This window comes from Chenopodium album, chromosome 24, assembly GCF_948465745.1.
Source record: "Chenopodium album chromosome 24, dcCheAlbu1.1, whole genome shotgun sequence".
Taxonomy (NCBI): Eukaryota; Viridiplantae; Streptophyta; class Magnoliopsida; order Caryophyllales; family Amaranthaceae; genus Chenopodium; species Chenopodium album.
Window position 1 is genome coordinate 2,632,795 of NC_137857.1, and position 15,052 is coordinate 2,647,846.

At 33.3% G+C, this 15,052-nt stretch overlaps 1 protein-coding gene and 1 non-coding gene across 2 annotated transcripts; one reads left to right on the top strand and one right to left on the bottom strand.

Annotated features, from left to right (window-relative positions):
* Positions 1–291: 291 nt before the first annotated feature.
* Positions 292–7,581, bottom strand: LOC145610296 (kinesin-like protein KIN-13B). The gene is made up of 12 exons (XM_081665618.1): positions 7,223–7,581; positions 6,871–7,086; positions 5,617–5,754; positions 5,176–5,283; positions 3,823–3,900; positions 3,430–3,511; positions 2,613–2,772; positions 2,228–2,530; positions 1,464–1,682; positions 895–1,369; positions 749–814; positions 292–487 (listed from the first exon to the last, which is right to left on the bottom strand). Exons 1-12 carry the CDS (start codon positions 7,346–7,348, stop codon positions 308–310), a joined length of 2,151 nt encoding a protein of 716 aa, XP_081521744.1. The 5' UTR covers positions 7,349–7,581; the 3' UTR covers positions 292–307.
* A 1,794-nt stretch (positions 7,582–9,375) lies between these two features.
* Positions 9,376–9,456, top strand: TRNAL-AAG (transfer RNA leucine (anticodon AAG)). Its single transcript has one exon. It is a non-coding gene; the product is annotated as a tRNA-Leu (tRNA).
* The last annotated feature ends 5,596 nt before the right edge of the window (positions 9,457–15,052 follow it).

Sequence of the window (15,052 nt, forward strand, 5' to 3'; positions counted from 1 at the left end):
TGGGGAGTTTGACTTTGAGGGAGTAGCTAGGAATGCAACTCCTGAGATACAAAGCCTTGTACAATTAAATATAACTGTCCTACAATAAGGGTGAAACCGCCACCCTGAAAGATAGGCCAGAATCAAATCACATCAGAGGCGCCCGGAACTTTCCAAGTCCATGGCTCTAGTAGTAGAGGCTCTTAGCGCCCTACATAGCCCTAATGCAGCAAACTTACCAATCAGAAATGCTATCAAACCATCTCGATCTAGTCCACACCATATCGTATTATCATCACTGCCTTCTTTAAGAAGTGTCCTGATAATATCAGTATCTAGCAGCAGAAACTAAGACATTTTGCTCATTGAGTCGTTGCTTGAAGTTAGCTAGCTGGCTTTGCAGCTTTAGGATCCCAGCAGCTTTCTGTGAAAGAATGGAGTTCAACTTGGAGATATAATCATCCACATGGTTTCCAGGTTGCTCAGCTTCAATCAACAAATTCATCTCCTGCAGAGAATGCAAAGATATAACTTGAAGTAAGAGTCAAGTAATGCACAAATAGACAAGCTTCCTACCCTACAGTTAGTATATGCAACACTCTTTCCGAAGGTATACCAATAACAATGGGATGAATCTGGAATGAGCAAGTTTGCGTTGAGAATTAACACATTTTTTGAGAAATCCATGATCAAATTTAACAGACTTTCACCCTGGTCTAATATATTGGGAGTTTTGGGACAAAGGGAGTATTAATATTAGATGACAGACCTCCCTGACAAGTTCCATTGTCTCTTCTATGAATCCTCTATGAGCAGCAACCAGGTCCTCCTCTTCCTACCACCAAATAAAACAAGAGAATACTAAGAATAACCCTTAACAGATCAGTACAAGAATATAAAATATGCATTCCTTACCTTTAGTAGTACATTAAGGTCATCATCTGAACTCATGTTATTAGAACTAGAGTCAGCGAGGTTTTTCCTCGTTCTGTTCTCAGCAGCAGGCACGTTATAAGTTTCCGTCTTCTTATTCTTCATACGATAAGGCTTCTCTTGCTCAAAAATGTCTTCAGAATTATCATAATCATCCACTGACATGTCAGCTAGACCACCCTTTTTTCCCCTGTAATAATCCGAATACCCAGAAGCAGATGTGTTATCTGCCCTTCCACTGGGAACACGTTCTATTTTGGGAGATGGAGGGGATTCTCTTTCAAAGTCTCTGGACCATCCAAACCTACCACTTCCACCCAGACCATTAGCTGTGGTGTCTTCAAGATTTAATATTTGAGCTGAACCAGAACTTGAGAGTTGTGAATTCGAGTCTTTAGAAGTCGTTGATGATGGCAGATCCCTTTTTGAGTTGTTTCCTTTAGATAGACTTTTGACTCTGAATGCATATGTGATATACATTGTCAAGCACGACCTTCAAAAAATACCAAGGTTCATAATTTTTACTTCGTACAATTTTAAGCAGATAATACCTGTCAGCGTATCGTAGTGTGTTAAGGGTATGTTCACAGGAACCAGAATTTGGAGAAATGCAAGAAATCATAATTGTCCGTGAGTTCCCAACAAAAGAATCCCTCAAGACTTCTGTAAGCTTACTCCCCCTAAAAGGAATATGATTTTGGTCATTGTCAAGAGCTCTTATACATTCTTTCAAAGCAAGGAGGCTCTTGTTGATTTCAGCACCTTCCATTCTGCAATAAAAATTAAAGAATGCCATTCAGATAAGTACTTAATTACATATGTTTGTCTAATACCAATACAAGTATAACACACAGAGTCTGATTGTGATCCTGCAGGCTAGCTGGACATGCAGTAAAAAATGGATGCAATGTAAATTTATACGAAATTACGAAGTATAACTTTAAAAGGGAAGTCTAATGCTAATGTCCATGGTAACAACACTCTATCTCAAAGTCTCAAACACATGTTTTTCTTCCTATATTTTCATTACCAGTCAACCACCTCTTAAGTACATAAAAATAAATGGTAATGAGACTAATGACCCAAAAAATTAATAATCATAATAGAATGAAGAAAAAAAAATCTGGGGTGTGCAAGACTGCAAGCATCATCATGGACATCAGTAGGAGACTTTACAAATTCACACATAAGAGTGACTCATGAAAGTCAGAAATACAAATCAACAAATTTTCATAAAACTTTTCCAGCCTCTAGACAATGGGACCAGCACATAAAAACATACAAATTACAAAAAAATATGCTAAATATTGATCACCTTGTTTGCTTATCGTTATCAGTAGTATCTGCACCACGTTCACTTCCAGCAAGGTCTATGAAAGAAAGTTTACCAACAATTCGAGGAGCCTTTGATTCGCTACCATCAGCTGATCTCTTAATGACAAGCTGAAGTATAGCATGTGATCTTGACGACTCCTCATTTGCACCAGTTGTACCAGTGCTTCTTGTAGCATTTCCTTTCTCAATTAGATCTCTTATTGTTTCAGCGTCATATACTTTGTATTCTTGCAAGCCAACAATGCAAACCTGCTTTTTGCCATCCTCCCTCATACAGAGGCTCCTATAAAAAGTGATTTTACACTCAGCACAAGGCCTGAAAATCCTTTGAGACAACCTCTTAGTACAGCAGGAGAAAAACTTACTTGCGATCATTCAGAAGATCATAAAGTTTCCCTCCATATATCTCAAAGAAACTGACAAACAATTGAAACCCTTGGTTTCTGTAAGTATTGTGTATTAATCTCAAGATGTCTTGGGATGCTCTCAGGGGTAGTGGCTGCATAGTGTAAGTCTTTCCACTCCCTACAAAAAGTCTAGACTAGCTTAATAATTGAGATGATCTAAAGAAAAATTAAGACTACAAAAGCATGCTTACAAATAAAATAACAGGGTGTATCTTACAACATCAAGCTTACAGCCATTATTTTTTGACCCAAAAAAAATAAACTTACGAGCTGGGGTGAGGGAGGGGGTACTGATGCAATCTCATCCCTAAAACTAAAAAGGAGGGGACAAGCAAGTATCATGCAAACTTTGAGCCATCAATACCATAAATCAGTAAATTAAAACGACACAATGAAGGAACTACATGGCCAGGGCTCTTAGCTGCTAATGTTCTTTGACAGATGACATAGGTTGAATGTTACAGCTTCAACACAACTGAGAAACATATATTAACGACAAATTAAATATAAAATCATAAAAAAGGCAGGTATAACTGCAATCTAAAACAAGACTGCAAATTTCCAAGTTACCACTCTCAACATGATGTATGCCATAAAAGTTTCCACCGTATAGGGATTTAAAAATAAAAACTAATGATAATAATAATAAAAATAATTAAAAAAAAAAAAAAAACAGGTCAGGAATTGAACTTAGTGACCATCACTTGCTCGATTGTTAGACACAGATTTTCTAGTCAGCCAAGAGGAGCAGCATGTCATTTAAAAATCCACTTGCCTGTTTGACCATATGCAAAACACGTTGCTTTTGTCTTTTGAAATATCAGTGGAACAACAGGCTCCACTGTTTCAGCATACACCTGTGAAAAACACAAGAGTGAAACATTCTGAATGAGAAGAATAAAGCAAACATTATTGCGTAATAATTTTTTTTAAATGCATCCTCCATTCCTTATAGTTGACACATTTTCACTTTAGACACTGTTCACCTGTGATCTACAAGAAAAAGGCAGTCATGTGGGATCGTCTTTTTGTTTATTTTCCAAAAATCAGTGTTACATAAATTATTTTTGACAATAAACATACTAGTATTAGCGGTTAAATAAATGCATTGGCAAAGTGATAAAATATACTTGTCAACTGAAAAAGAAAGAAGTATTAAAATAGTTACCGCATCATTTGAGACATTTTCATGAAGCACCGCATCAAACACAAATCCATGTCTTTCCACATATTCAGTTAGATCAACCTGGAAACATCAACAAATAGATTATGAGGTAAACTAGGCAAATCACAAACACATAAAAAGCAATTTACCAACGGATGCAGAGGACATCAAGCTAGACTGCAGAGAGTATTGAAAGCACTTTGGAAACAATTGCATTAAAATGGAAGACATTATGTACAAGATATTATGATATGGAAGTTCCAAGTAAATGGATCTAATATCAACATCAAAATAAAACTAAAGATAGCGCTCCCTATGGTGATGACTGCATCAAATGATCCACATTCACTGTTTGAAGTAAGCACAGTAAAATAAGATTAAAAAACATGATGCACCTAATCCACCTTAACTCTTGCATTCCTTCTAATATGCAGATTAAAATAGGATGGCTCGTGATTAATTAAAAGCACAATTGCTTTCAGAATCTACTAAAACTTGTTTGAAGTTAAAGGATTAAGTATAAATAAAATCAAGTAAAGATTAAATGAGCAAAAAAGAAAAACAAAATGGAATCTTACAAGCACTACGTCTCTATGCTTATATCTCTAAGGGCTCTACATCAAATAGGAGTTCATATATTGCGGCAGAGATCAGTGCTCTGATTTATTTGTAGGCTTGGACAAGTGAGCAGAAAATTCCAGACTATCAAGAGTCTAGTTCAGATTACTGACGTCAATAGAAGTGCACTATGATAGACAAAAGAACTGACAATCTAAAAAGGCTTGCACAATACCACAACTTCCAGCAAAAGTGTGCAATTGTGTAAGCTTCAGTTCCATCTCCAAGGTACATTTGAGAGTTGAGACAACAATAGATGTACTCGATTAAATTAATATTCTTTAGAATTATCAGAAAACCACATAACCAACCAAATATATAAACATACGCTTCCCAATTCCCAAATAATGCAGAACATCCAACAAATTCAATAAAAGCATAATGCTATTATAATTATCCCCAAACATTAACTGCATAAATAAATAACATTAATAGTGAGAAATTACAGTATGAAACACTACACTTGTGAGTTTGTAACATAGAAACCAACTTCGTAATAAAATGGTCTTTAGTGTAAGGATATTATGACATGAAATGGGAAAAATATAGATGCATAACAGAGCAAAGTATAGTATATAGCAGTTGAGCCGACATATAAACAGACGATCTTATCATGAATAATTTCAACAGAAAATGACAAGGATGATCCAACAAGATCCTCACCATCATATATGTATCTGCAATAGGTCAATAGCTATTAGCTTGATTTTACAATACCAAGCAATCAAGGGTACTCACTTTGAGTTTTGTTTCATGGACAGTCAAAGCATTAGAATTTGGCTCAATGGTTATAATGTCATCCTCATTCTTCGCTATCTCCCTTTTGTTCAATGGCCTCTTCCGCACCTGCATCAAAAATGTAGCCATTAAAAGAGAGGTACTAGAATAAGGTATGTTCTTTATAATTTTAAACAAAAATACAAAATCCATTCTGCTGGTTACAATCAAAATATGTACTTTATAAATGAGGCCACCATTTTATTACGAGTAGTTTTTCAGTTCTTTTAAATTATTAGCTGAGACCATCCTACTAACAAAACTTTTGGCTGCAGATTAGCATTAACCAATTTACTGTCACCACCACGGTACTCTTAAGTCTTAACAAGTCTAAACATAATTATGCAGAGCCATTAGATCCAAGAACAAGTTTTTATAAAATAGAGAGAAGGAGAGCCATACCACTACTTTAATTTTTGCAACAGAATTTGCCTTGTTTGTATTCTTATTTGCAGCAAGATATACATCTGATTCTTCAAAACCCTTACCCCGGGCAGGTTGATTAAGCGAAGATACATCGTATAGGTTGCGAGCTGGCATCTAGCAACAATTCAAAGTTGAAAAAAAATCAACACAATGCAATGCAGAAATTAAAATTATCTGCCTGAATTAACTTAAGAGTGGAAATATAGACAAGTGCAGGAACAGGGTATTCACAGCAATATCACCACAGGAACATTGATATAGCTTTGCTACAGCTTATACACATGTTACTCAAAGTCAACTAAATCATAGGTAAACAGGATTCATATCACCATTGGACTCTTGTTATGATTCATGAGCCTCATTGCTATAAGGGATATCTCAATTACAGCAGATGTTGAAGTTTTATTTGCTAAAAAAGCTAAGGATTCTTGGGAAAAGCTTCTGAACGAAGGAACGTGGAGCTAGCCTGCCCTTATAAAGATGACTGTTGACTTGTCTGTAAAAAGCAAAGCTTCACCATGAAACACTCCTCAAATCAATATTGTTAACGCACAACATCAAAATAAGCCGCTCGTTTATAGACACGAAAAGTCCATCACCTCCTCATTGCCAGTCCACCTTCTCGAGTATGATATAACTTATATAATAGCTTTGGTCAACTTTCATTGTATATATGTTATAGCACAATGCACATCTCAAATAATGTCCTAATCTATACTAATATATTAAAAGGCGTTACTAGAAACGTCTCTGTGCCACATAGATCACGCCACGTCACCTACTTCATCTCTTATTATGCCACATCTTCACTACTCAATCAACTCGAATATTGCTTCATATAAAAAAAATGATGAGAAGGGGATTTGAACACCCAACCTTTTATAAGAAAGATAGTTACTTAACCATTTAAGCCAATCATAAACTATGTTATCAATATAATAAAAAAAAAAAAAAAAGTATATAATTGATAATGACAAGGTCTAATTAAAGTAGCAACCGGTGCAACGCCCGAGCTACACACTAGTTGATCATTAATCATCTAGTTCGAAACCTCATCCAACTCCGAATTCTCAGTCTTGACACATTATCTGCTGTTAATCTAATTGGCCCAATTCTAACATCCTCATTTCCAACAAAACCATTGTCCAAATATCACAATAATGCTATAACATAAACAGCAAAAATAACAACAAAACACACCAAATTAGAAGGAAGACAGAGAATTTATACCTCAGGAATGAGCTCAGTATCAAATGAATGAATATCAAGCAATCCTGGGCTAATTTCATTCAACAAACCACCGTCGTCGCCGGTTTTCCTCAAACTCGACGATCGAGAGGAATTCAATGGTGAAGGTGGGTCTAATGGAAACTCAAGCCCAGAATTACCCCTCTGCAAATTCCTATTCCATTTTGAACCTCCTTCTCCTCCATAAAAACCATAATCCTATCATCCCACCATGAAATTCAATCAAAATTTCAATCATTCAGCATTAATCACAAACCAAATTCATCAAATTGCATAAAAATTTAATTTCAATCATTCCAAAAAATAAACAATTTCAAAAAAATAAAAATTAAACCTGAGGAAGATTAGCAGATTGAAGCCATTTAGAAGGAACTTCAATGAAATTGCTACTATCATCATTATCAGAAAACTGACGCGTATTAGCACCAGACCTCTGCATTTGTCGTCCAATCACATTCATCTTTGATTCGTAATTTTAAATATTTTTTTTCCCTCTTTCACAAAAATTCAAAATTAGGGTTTCAGCCACCTCCCCAGAAATTCAAATTATTTTTCCAGAAAATTGAAACGATTGAACAACAACAACAACAACAAAAGGTAAAGAAAAAGCAGAAATTTGAAGAAGAAGAAGAAAAATGGAGGAGAGAGAAAATAGAGAAATGTTCTCGATTAATCTAAATTTGATTATTGTTTGAAAATTGTTGAATGAAAGAGATATTCAAATTGAAAATAGGCGCGTTAGTTAGACGCGCTGAGAAAGTATGGTGGTGGAAAAAGTAAGGAAAGTGTGAATGATTGACAGATACTGAGTTGAGGAGAGAGAAAAGGAACAATGACTTGCCAACTCTTCACGCGCGCTTATTTTTGGGAATTCAAATTAGTGTTTAATAATCAAATATTAATTAATTAGAGTATATAATGATGATTGTAATTATAATATTATTAGTATTGGAGATATTTTTGAAGGTCGAATGGGTCAGAGACTCAAAGTTGCTGCTCTTCACGTTGGGTTGAGTTTTTATTATTGAGGATCGGATGGTATGGTACTATGGTTTAGTCTCCTCCCACTCATACCGGCTAACCTCCCGACCTCCGATTGGAAGAAATTATTGTAACCCGAATATTATGCGAGTAGTTTTGAGTTTGCAAGGGATGCAAAAAGATTGAATGAAGAAAGAATAACAATCCCGTTTTGAGTCTTAGTAAGGGACAAATAGATTCAAGACATTCTACATATAATCTAATCATAATGGTTAATAATTAATATGAGTATGTGATAATGTTACACTTAAATATTGTTGTTTAATAAAATTATCCTAAAAGTGATCAAAAGTGTAATGAATGATGAGAGTGAGGGATAGCTCAAGTGGTTAGAGCTTTCCTCTCGGTTTCAGGAGACCCTGAGATCGATTCTCACCCCGCCTTTCGATATTTAGAGTACATAAACAATTTAGAGTAATTACTACATATTGAATGGTAATTACTACACATTTAGAGTACATAAACAATTTTCGATAAATATGACTTAATATGAATTATTCATCATCCAAATATAATTGAAAATGATCCAAATTGACTATAGTTATTGGTGTCTCTAAAAAAATATACAAAATCTTGTTTATTTTGAATAGTCATAAGTACTTATTATGAAATTTAGTCAAAATGTGAGAGTTGAAAAGGTATATAAAATACTCCGTACTAAATGTTTTTGATATATCTATATCTATATCTATACTTATATATTAAAAAGCGTTCCTAAAACAGAATATGTTTCACGTGTCACCTTTTTTAAGTTCAACATGTCAGTAGCAAGCGCCACATGTCATTATAAACATGACATGTCACTTTCACATGTATTCGGTTTGCATCTTAAAAATGCTTATACCAAGGCTTGAACTCAAGACCAAAATGTCTTAAGTTAAGAGTTTACCATCTTAGCCATTTATTAATAGTGTTTTTCTATCCAACAAAATTATAGTTAACTTAGATAAGTTAATTTGTGTCTTATTACACTATTTGTTTCCATTATGTAATGATTGAGTTTGACAACTAAAAAATGTTTATAGCAAGACTTAAATTTAAAACCAACCAGTCTTACTATCTAAACAATCGAATTTGATTAGCAAATTAAACAAGTACAAATTAGCAACTCGGGACATCGCCCGGGCCACACACTAGTTTGACTTGTTAATTAGTGTCATGCTTATCACTATTGTTTGTGCGTATTGTTTTAATGTTTTAAGTGGTTTGTTTTTTTTTTTTTTTTTTGAGGGAATTGTTTTAAGTGTTATAAGATAGATTATAGCATGACTTCCTATAATAAAAATTACATCTATTTATCATAATACTGAGTTGGTGCTTCGTATAGTACAAGAAATTAAAGAGCAATGATTGTACAATGTAAATTTGTAAATTGTAATGCATTGAAATAGTAGATATGAGTACAGTATATTATAAGAATTAAACAAGTGCTATTTTAGACAGTAAGTTGAGATGGCCGAGTTGGTCTAAGGCGCCAGATTAAGGTTCTGGTCCGAAAGGGCGTGGGTTCAAATCCCACTCTCAACAAATTTTTTATTTTTTTTCCAAACACTGGTAGAAAATAATCTATACAACCTGAAATAAAAGACATGTATGTATACCGTACAACAATACATCTATAATTTACTACGAGTAGGTATATAGGTCAACGCTAGAGGAGAGAAATAAGAGAATCTCTCTACTCACAAACAAATGCAATTGGTGGAGTTAGAACCTGTGACCTCGAAGTCATAATTAATGCAAGCATCGTACTTTCCACCAAAATTTCTTGTAGGTTGTATTAATATTTGATGATTGCAAAGCAACACTCAATGTATGTTACTCAATTCAATACATGTAGATACTATTGTAACTAATCAACTTATAATACATTCAAAAATTAAGGGTCATTGTTGTAGACTAGATCATAGTTTTAAATTGTTATCCAACTCATCTCACATTTGTAATGTGTAATATCATTGTGGATTATTTAGATCCAAAATAAATGCTTTTACAAATAATTCTAATTAATTTTTAACTTTTTTTTTATCATCTTACAAAATATTTAAAAAGTAAGAGACTTGTAAATGGTTGTTGGAATCCAATGTGTATCACTTGTGAGTATCCCATATTGGAGAAAGTGGAGAGGTGGTTCCACTTTATAAGGTAAAGGAGTAACTCCTACTATTGCCAATTGGTTTTAGTATGGAAACTCCAAAACATTGTTTGTGGGCCAAACTCTCCTCCTCCTTGTTTGGGTTGCCCAGGCCCATTTCATATTGTTTCGAAATTTAACATGGTATTAGAGCCCAGGTTTGTTGGGCCATTTATAACTGGGTATACCTTCTGGTGTGCTATAATTCTAAGGACACTCACAAGTGAGGGGGAGTGTTGGAACCCAATGTGTATCACTTGTGAGTGTCTCACATTGGAAAAAGAGTAGAGGTAGTTCCACTTTATAAGGCAGAGGAGAGGAGTAACTCCTACTATTGCCAATTGGTTTTAGTATGTTTCGAAATTTAACAATGGTAAGTCATAAGATTATATTTTATCCTTTATTTAGTTTGTTATTTGTAGTGTCCCTTTTAACTCATTCAGATTAAAAGGAAGAAAAATAATATAATGCTCGGTCTTCCTAAGTAGTAGCCCATCTTATGGTGCAAGTAATCTTAATTAAATTCTTAATGATGACCATCTTATTTAAATTTTCATGTGGACACAAGATATCCATGGATCACTTTCGTGGGCCTATAATTAGAGGTCTAATCACATCAAAATGGAGTTAATTAAACAAGTGAAAGGTTTTACCTAATTTTGATTGTTGAAAAAAGAGTAACTATTGGGATTCAAATATGGTATGCACAAGTAGTCAAACTTCAAGTAAAATATTTACCTAATTTTGGTTGTCAAAAAAGTAGTGCACCTATTAGGATTCAAATATGATATGCACAAATCAAAATACAAATGATAGTTGTAAAAATGTATGCCATTCTAAATTCGATTTTCATATTGGGGTGAGCCATATCATTACGTGATCACGTGGTATCAATCTGTTCATTAAAACCATGTATATTTACATCAACTGCTACATCTATGCACATTCACTATAATAGACCGTTTCGAAAAACTATACTACCATAAAAGTATTGTTATTATGCATTAAACTATAATACTATTTTTATACAACACTATAATAGATCACTGTCAAGTAAGATGTGGCAAAGTGACATATTGAATTGGTATATAAATTGTAGTGGCATAATCAGTACTGCTTTTGTTCACGTTTTGTTGAGGAATGACCGATTGAAGAAAACCTAGTGCCGTCCTTGTGTTGTCCTATTCGACTTGTATGCTTTTCTACATTTTTTTTTTTGGGTTTTAGTGGAATCTTTCCGACCTACCAAGCCAAAAACTACATGCCCAAACTTTCTTATTGTCATCCTTTTAAGTTTTACTTTTATCGCATAGTACACTCACTCACTTGTAGTGGATAGCAATTTACTTTTTTGCCTTTTGTTTTTTTCATAGAGAGATAATAAAAAAACGATGGTAAATTGTTCGGACAATTCTTACCTAATATATATATTTTTTTTCAAATAAAATATAAATTCGAGTATACAACAATATGGAATAGAATAATTTGAGATAAATTAAGTTCAGACAAAATAAGCTAAATCAAATACAGAATAAACATAACTAAGAGCAGACCTTAAACCGCAATTTATTTATTTTATCAAGATTTAAAAAGGAGGATGCGCCCAATAACCAAAAGGATAATTATTTGTTAGCTATTAATTCTACTATTAATAGGAAGATTACATACAATATTGTGATTCAGGTAAGATTCCGAGGGACGACTTTGATGATGAAAGCAACCTTTATATTATATGGAATATAACAATACAAGTATTTTGTTAAGCTTAATTTATGTCGATGCCTCTTTTATTTGATTTGGACCGCACAATTTTGGTGGGCATTATATAGTATCATGTCAACCGCTACCTTCCCTCATCCTAAATTCCTAATCCCCTAAGATAGATAGAGTACTAATTACTTTAGATTATTTTCTTGGCCCCAAAGTTACAATTTAAGTCAAAACCCTCTAATTATTTCTTGTCTCTTCAAATAAATTTCCTTATTTCCGACCTTATTACATACCCCAACCAAAATCCTTATATTCTTTGTTATATATACCCCTATTTTAGTTAAGCAGTCACCCTCTTGATCTTTCTCCTCCTCCCTCCAACCTCGAATGTTCATAATCGCGGTAAAATAAAGAAATTCATTCATTTCCTTTATTTCTCTAGTCGTTCGAGCTATGGTAAGTACATTAATTAATCAATCTACATGTTAAAATTGTTTACTTTATTTTAATTACTAGTATTATCATGCTATGTACGCGTATTACAGTTATAAACTTGAACATGATCAGACTTTGGTCACGTGAAACTCGTGTTTTAATTTTGTTTTCACTCATTGATTACATTATTTTTTTTTGTTGGGCAGTCTTTTAGGCCATTATTATTGAGACAAATGACAAGGATGTTGAGATCACTAGTAGATCAACCAACAGCCATGATCACCACCTTGCTGTATTACAGTGATCTGTTGCCACAAAACGCCGCGTTGGAAAGGATGGTACAGCATGATTTGCTACTTCATCAAGATAATTTTTTCTTCCTGTTTATTACTAGTTTTCTAAAGTGTTTCTTGTAGGTTAATTAAATGTTATTTAGCGGCAAATATATCTATTGATGAAAAGGGTATGTTGTTTTTGTTTTGCCCTGATCATTACTGTATTATACTGCTTAGCACGTATTGGATTGATGATGCAATGAGTAAAACAGCTTCTTGCAAGTTTGAGTAAATATGTCTCTGTATTTGCTTCTTCTTCTGCTTCTTTAATTAATTTACGATTCAAGGAATAAAGTAGATAGTGCAGTACTCCCTCCGTTCTAAATTACATTTCTATTTTTCTCTATTATGTGAGGAATAAATCCTAAAAATAGGAATCTAATAATTTAGGGACGGAGGGATTATAAAGTACAGAGTAAAAACAAAGATCGGATAAACAGGTTATTGACTTATTGCTAGTCATCATAGCGTGGGTACAATTCGTTATTAGGAATTTAGGATATAATGGCGACCATTACATCAACCGTTCAGACTTCAGAATATAGAAATATGGTGTATAATGTATAATGTTAATAATGTATTAATAGATGGACCGGTCTTGTAGTCTTGTACCATTATGTTTGCAATGTTAGAAGAGTTGGAATAGTATTAAGTTTGTACTTCAGCCGTCCATAAATTCATAATGTTTCATATAGCAAATTAAAGTCAGTAATGTAACAGATTATGTCTATGAGGTCAAGAGATCAAATCGTCACCCTCCCTTACCCCTATAAGTAAAGCACAATTCATTGATACTCTGCGCACTCTCGGCCACTAACTACGTACTGTGAAATAAAGAGAATCTTTAATAAGCTCTATTTATCACCTAATAAGAAAACTTATTAAAAATACAATGAAAATTAGATAAATATTAGTACAAGATCAATCAATTAAGTGTTTAATACTAGTATACTAACATAATCAAGTGATACTATCGGTCATATTCATGAACATTCAAAGACAATGATAGGATATTAAACATTGAAATAATCATAGTAATGTAAGCCTTTGATCAGCAAATTAAGAAAATACATCATAGAACTAAAACGTGAAGCTAATGACATAATAAGGTTTATTGTAAAATTGACCTGACTCCTTAATAAATTGAAGAGGCAAGAAAACATGTTTTGACTATTATTGTACGTCTTAAGGTTCTATTAGCCTCTAATTATTCTAATAATACAACCTTTAATTTCCTAATCAAACTTTTTATTTTTATTTTTACTTTTTTTTTTATATTGAATAATTAAGATTATATATTGTTGGTGGTTCGATCTTGGTTCTTGGTTGTTATTTGGACTCTTGGAGAGCGGCGGTGAAAACTTTGTAAATCACTCTTATGGCTTGTTCTCTTCAAATTATTTTCAATTCAGTTCAGCTCAATTCAGTCAATCAGAATAAGCCCTTAATCAAAGAATGGTGTCACAAAGGCAAGCTCCACTTATGCCACTTCTTTTGGTAGAATACTTTGCTTAATAAGCACTAACTACTTTATAAGTAAAATGAATTGATTTTGAAAGTTTTCTTGTTCTTGATCTCCAATGGCATAGTTACATAAAAGAATATTTTGGTGGGACCTTTTACTTAGCATTGAAGTGCATGCCAAGGTAGATCCTTCAAAATCAAATGCCAAGGGGGATCGATGTGGTTTCAATAGTGTTAAATAATGAGCAATATAGTCCCATTTCTATGAGGAGTGACCTTATATGTACGTAAAATGTAATGCTAGTGAATTTTAAAATTGTTAAATGGATCTATCACCCGTGCAGCGAGTGTTGATTATGATGCACTTGATGATTAATCATATGTGTTTATTATAAAGGTTAAATTTTAACAATTAATTCTAAGTGAATCTATAGTCCACGACCACGTGACATATGACTTTGACATGCATTAAATTATTAGATGGGTTATATACTGAATGTTTGGAGTATATATAGAGTGGTTGAACATTTTTATGACCTTCAGATTAGCCTATGAGGCTATGACCATTCTTGGGGTGCTATTGAGTAGAAATCGATAAATACATTCTTGATCCCTAATTACTTGTTTAAGGTGCTATTAAGAAAAACTTTTTATATGCATATATATGAGGTCTGCATTGCACCTAGCTAGCTCTAATGGGTATGTATAGGTATGTATTGCACGTAAGTGCGTACATTTTAATTGTAAGATAGTATCAACTTCAAAATGAATATTAAAATAATATATGTATCACCCATTCATTGATGAAAAACGACATAGTTAAAATAAGACGATAAACACATTGATCTAGATCAATAGGGAAATCAATTTTTTATGTCAATGGTATAATTCACAAAGAGAAACATAGGTTAATTGGGTTATACTATATATATATTTGTATCCCTAATAACTAACTCTATACAGCCTCTAAATTATTTATTTTGGTAATGAACTAATAACAAAAATTAACTAATAGTAGAAAAACAAATATGTGAAATGATCAATA